General features: G+C 66.4%; 2 protein-coding genes across 2 annotated transcripts; one reads left to right on the top strand and one right to left on the bottom strand.

The window, feature by feature from the left end:
- Nucleotides 1-2520, bottom strand: RPL28 (ribosomal protein L28). Its single transcript, XM_006748595.3, has 5 exons — nt 2426-2520; nt 2009-2097; nt 1802-1925; nt 263-381; nt 1-140 (listed from the first exon to the last, which is right to left on the bottom strand). Exons 1-5 carry the CDS (start codon nt 2499-2501, stop codon nt 51-53), a joined length of 498 nt encoding a protein of 165 aa, XP_006748658.3. The 5' UTR covers nt 2502-2520; the 3' UTR covers nt 1-50.
- Nucleotides 2521-2612: 92 nt separating this feature from the next.
- Nucleotides 2613-4780, top strand: TMEM238 (transmembrane protein 238). The gene has a single exon (XM_081807327.1). The coding sequence runs from the start codon at nt 4243-4245 to the stop codon at nt 4774-4776; it is 534 nt and encodes a 177-aa protein (XP_081663453.1). The 5' UTR covers nt 2613-4242; the 3' UTR covers nt 4777-4780.
- The last annotated feature ends 177 nt before the right edge of the window (nt 4781-4957 follow it).

Genomic DNA, 4957 nt, shown 5'->3' with positions numbered 1-4957 from the left:
CCAGGTGAGGAGGTTGACATCTTTATTGCTTTAGAGGCAGGGGCAGGTGCTCAGGAACTCTTGGTGGGGCGGGCCCGCTTCCTCTTCACCATCACAGGCTTCTGGCTGCGCAGGATGGCGCTGGCTCTGCGAATGGCAGCCTGGAGAGACAGGTAGAAGGCTCAGCACACCCGCCCACACCCGAGTGCGGGTCCAGCCATCAGCAGAGACCCTCCTCATAGGACGGGCCAGGCTCCCCCAACCACTGCTGGCCCCCACTCACCATGCGCAGATCTGGGCGGTACTTGTTCTTGCGGATCATGTGCCGGATGCTGCTGAGGGTGGCCCGGGCATTCTTGTTGATGGTGGTTCGAACGTAGGAGGTGGCGGGTTTCCGCTGGCCTGGGGGAAGGGGATGGGGGTGGTGGCGGGGGTGGTGGCAGGGGTGAGTGTGATGGTGCACTCTCCCCCTGGGAACCTGAGCCCCCAGGCTGTGAGCCTGGGCAGGCCACTCCCTGCAGCCAGCCCCATCCACCCATTGAATCCCCAGGCCAGGCCAGGCCCAGCCAGGCCCAGCCTTGAGGCCTGCAGTGGGTCTTCTCCTGTGTCCCTGACAGAAGGTTCATCAAGTCACTTCTCAGAGAGCAAAGCAGAGCAACGGAATGAGGACTCTTGTCCAAAGTCACAGGCACACAGCGCTCATCTGACCACAGCCTGCCTGCCTGGCTCCAGGGCAGGACACTGGCCAGGCAGCAAGTGTCCATGAGACTGCAGCTCTGGTCTCTTCCTGCCTGGCCCCCAGGGCCCAAGCTACCCCATGTGGAACAAGGGTCTGAAACAAGCTTTGAGGCTCGGGCCTGGATGCTGGAGAACCAGGAAGGCATCAGGTAAGGCCAGGGTGAGGAAGAGCCCTGCAGAAAGCACCTGCCCACCCCCCCATCCGTGCACAGGTGGAGCCTGGACCCCACTGCCCCTGGATCAGAAGGAAAGCACCCCCTTCCTTGTGTGCAAAGCTGCAAGCCTCATTCAGGATGTGAAGCAGGACGGAATCTATGGGGTCTTGGCGAGAGTCCTGTGCCCCAAATAACAGACGGGGAAGGTTTCACCCAAAAACCAAGGACCCTTCAGCATAGCAGTGACTTTCAAGGTCGGCCTGGCCCAGTCCCTGACCCCAGACCAGGAACACAGTCAGTCCAGTTCCTGACAGCCCAGGAGAGGCCACCCAACAACCCGAGACGGGCAAGGGACGTTTTCAGGGCCCAGAGCACCAGAACGGTGTTCTCAGAGGCGTGAGAACCCTAGGAGCTCACTGGTGAGCTGAGAAGGGAGGGTAACCCCCCTCCAGGGTGGGCAGCAGTCCGATCAAGAGCCAGGTTACAGACACTGCTGTCCCTCCACGGGTGCTGGGCACCAAACGCAAACAGAAAGCAGCCCTAATGCGAGGTCAGGGAAAACCCCAGAAGAAAGCAAAGCTGGTGGGGCCGAGATACCTCAGGACTCAAGCGTACCTGCGTCTAAGCTCCTGGGTCCCCATGACCCTCTAAGACACTAAAAGCCCGTCCAGTGGGGGCGGGACTCGCGGGGCCTCTTCTGAACGCACACAGCAGGCCGGGGGTCCAACTACGGCTGCTTCAAACGGACAACGAGCCTGTCCGTCCTCACCGGTGGGAGCCAGGGGAAGGCCCCCCACCTGCGGGACCCCGGGGACAGCTCCCGCGCCTGACCCGCCTCACGATTTCCCCGGGCCAAGCGCTCCACTTGAGCCCCTCCGGCCGCCCGCTGCAGGCGGAGGCGGAGCGACGCCCAGCAGGTGGGTGCTCACCGGATCTCCGCTTCATGACCACCACCACGCCTTTACCGTCGGCCGCCGGCTCCACGCCCACGGTCTTGCGGTGAATCAGCCCGTTGTAGCGGAACGAGTTGCGAGCCTTCAGGTTGTTGGGCTCCTGGGGAGGAGGGCGCACCGGGGCCGTGAGGCAGGGCGGGGGGGGGGCATCCGCCCCAGGCCCAGGCCCCGAGCCCCACTTACAGTGCTGTAGGTCTGCTTGTTCCTCTTGATCAGGAAGCTGGAGCAGTTCCGCACGACCATCCACTGCAGGTGGGCGGACATGGCGGCGGCTGCGGGAAGAGCGGCAGGGGAGGCTGTCAGAGGGCGCAGCGGGCCGGCGGCGGGCCACGCGGCCCCACCCGCGTAGCAGCGGCAGGGGCGTGACTGGGAACCCGGCCAGCAGGGGCACCCGCAGGGCGCACGGCGACCCCAGGCGGCGGGCTGAACTCAGACGGGGGATGCAGGGGGAGAGAACGTGAGAAGCCGCAGCGACCTCCGGCGGCGGGCTGGGGGGGCGGCCACAGAGGCCAGGCAAGGGCAAAGGCCAGGCAAGGGCAGAGGCGCCGGGCCTCGGGAAGACGAGGCAACCACGCGGGCGACGGAGAACCGCGCGCTCACCTCCTCTCGCTACGACAGCCGGAGACGGAAAGAGGCAAGCAAGGGGCGGGGCGACGCCTTTAATATCCACACGCATTTCCGCTTCCTCTGTGGGCACGCGCATGCCCTCGCCTGTCCCCGCCTCCTCCCGAGGCGGCTCGGTAACGTTCGGCTGCTTCCGCCAGCCTGTCGCCAATCGCTCGGAGACCTTCGGAACTCTTCGGCTAGTAACGCTAGGGCGTGTTCTCGGAGGCGGAGCACCACCCTTCCGAGGGCCCTTCGTGTGTTTTCGGAACTGCAGCGCTGGATTTCCGAGTGGGTCCAGTTGGAGAAGCCCCAAGTCCCCTTCCGCAGGGGTTTCTCTCCAGGGTTGCTCACCAGCGCTTTACACAGTATAGGCGCTCAATAAATATTTGTTTTACAATACAAATGAACGTACGGATGCCTGAATTACTTAAGACGAGCTCCAGGGACTTCGGATGCTTCCGGTCTTCTTCGCAAGCTCTCGGCTATTCCCGACGAAGGCACGGAGGCCCTCTCGGGCGTTTTCGGAACCCTTCGGAGACGCCCTCCCGCGGGGTGGCCGCCCTCTCCTCTTGGCGCAAGCCCTTTCGGGTCTGTTCGGAAACACTCGTTTTCCATCCGGCCACGTTCGGAATTCTGTGGCTGACCCCGGCGGACGTCTCCGGTCGTCCTCCGCACGGTGATCTCAAACGGTTTAGAGTCTGGAGAGAAGCTAGGCGGAATCTCCTCGCAGCCTTCCACCCCAGGAGGGCGTAGATCCCCTCCAAGGGCGAGCCGTTTGGAGGGGAAGAGATTTGCATGGGAAAGCTCTTGGTTCCTTCAGGGGGCCGGAGCTGCTGCCTCTCCCCCGTCCTCCCCCTCCGGTTTGCCCGCTGCCGCACCCCATAAACTCCCCAGAAGGTTATTTTCTGTTGTCGCGGTCCTCTTAAGGGGCGGGAGCCCTGCCTGAGGTATCCGCGGGTCTTCAGCCCTCGGCAGCACGGGGCTGGGCGCTTGGGGGGCCTCCGGAGACCCGGGCTCAACAAAAGGAACGGCACGGCCCCTGTGGCCCCCACGAGTGCACCTGATCTGTGACCGTGTCCGGGAGCTCCGCGAGGGCAGGGGCCTCGTCTGCTCCCTCCCTGCTCGTGAGCTTCGCCCCTAGGGAGTCCCGGCCGTCCAGACGCACTAGGAGAAGCCTGGGGGACTGCCCTGCTGCCCCCAGCACGGCACCCAAATCTGGCGGTGGCGCGCAGAGTGTTGGGAGAGCCACCGCTTCCCAGGGGCGCACGGGCGGCCCCAGGTGACAGGCAATGAGTGAGAGAAATCTCAGCACCCCAGAGCCCCGTGTTTCCTCCACTAGAGCGCCCTGCCTGCTGACTCTGCGTCCCGGGGCTCTGGGTCCAGGAGCCTTGTCTGATCCTTGTTTTTTGACACCCCACCCCCGCCCCGTCCCCACCACGGGGCCTGGGGCGCAGGGGGCCCCTGGAGGCAGGCACTGAACAGAAAAAACGTCCGGGCTCCCGCAGCACCCCACGCTGCCTCCATTAAGGCACCCTGAATTTTAAATGTGTTCCATCGCGCTCCTTGGTGTACGTAAGGCCCCTCCCACCCTTATCCGGGAGCCGGGCTGCCCCCCAGCATAGGCCTCGGAGGGCCGGACCTGCCCAGAATCCAAGGCCAGGGCACCCTCCAAGTCGGGCCCGTGTGCACCCCAGCCAGCTCAGGTGACCAGGCGGGCGCCGGGCACACCTGGCGCCGTCCCCTGACCCCGCCCCGGGCCGGGCCGCACCCCGGAACGCTCTCTGGGGGAGCCAGCGCGGCAGAGCAGGGCCATGGCAGCGGCGCCAGCGGTGGGCGCCGCGCAGGGGCCCCCGCCGGGCGCACCGTCCCCGCCGGCCGGCGCGCCAGGGCCTGCGTCCGGCCTGGGCCGCTGCCGGATGGCGCTTCTGCTGGCCGTGGCGCTGGACGTGGCGGGCATGGCGGCGCTGCTGACCGGCGTGTTCGCGCAGCTGCAGGTGCGCGGCCGCGACTTCGGCGACCTGCTCATCTACTCGGGCGCGCTGCTCGTCTTCCTGAGCCTGCTCGGCTGGATCCTCTGGTACACCGGCAACATCGAGATCTCGCGCCAGGAGCTCGAGCGCGACTACGGCCTGCGGCCCTCGGCTCTGGCCCGCCTGGCGCGCAAGCTCTCCCGCCGCTGGTCTGCGCCGGCCTCCTCCTCCGGCCCGCGCGTCGCGCCCGGCTCTCTAGGAACGCGCCGTGCCGCCCGCGCGCCCCCGCCGCCCGCCGCCGGCTCCCGCCGCGTGCGCCTGCAGCTCGCTACGCTCGAGGCCGGGCCCGGGGCGGCGGGCGCAGGCACCGAGTGAGCCCGAGGTGAGGGGTGGGGCAGCGAGTGAGGCGGCAGGGCGAGTTGGAGAGATGGACAGACAGGGGGAGAGATGGAGAGACGGGGGAGAGATGGAGAGACAGAGGGGGAGAGCTGGAGAAACGGGGAGAGATGGAGAGACGGGGGGAGAGATGGAGAGACGGGGGAGAGATGGAGAGACG

The sequence above is a fragment of the Leptonychotes weddellii genome, chromosome 16 (assembly GCF_054177405.1).
Source record: "Leptonychotes weddellii isolate Sample4059 chromosome 16, ASM5417740v2, whole genome shotgun sequence".
Classification (NCBI taxonomy): Eukaryota; Metazoa; Chordata; class Mammalia; order Carnivora; family Phocidae; genus Leptonychotes; species Leptonychotes weddellii.
This window is presented reverse-complemented; position numbering and strand designations above follow the sequence as displayed.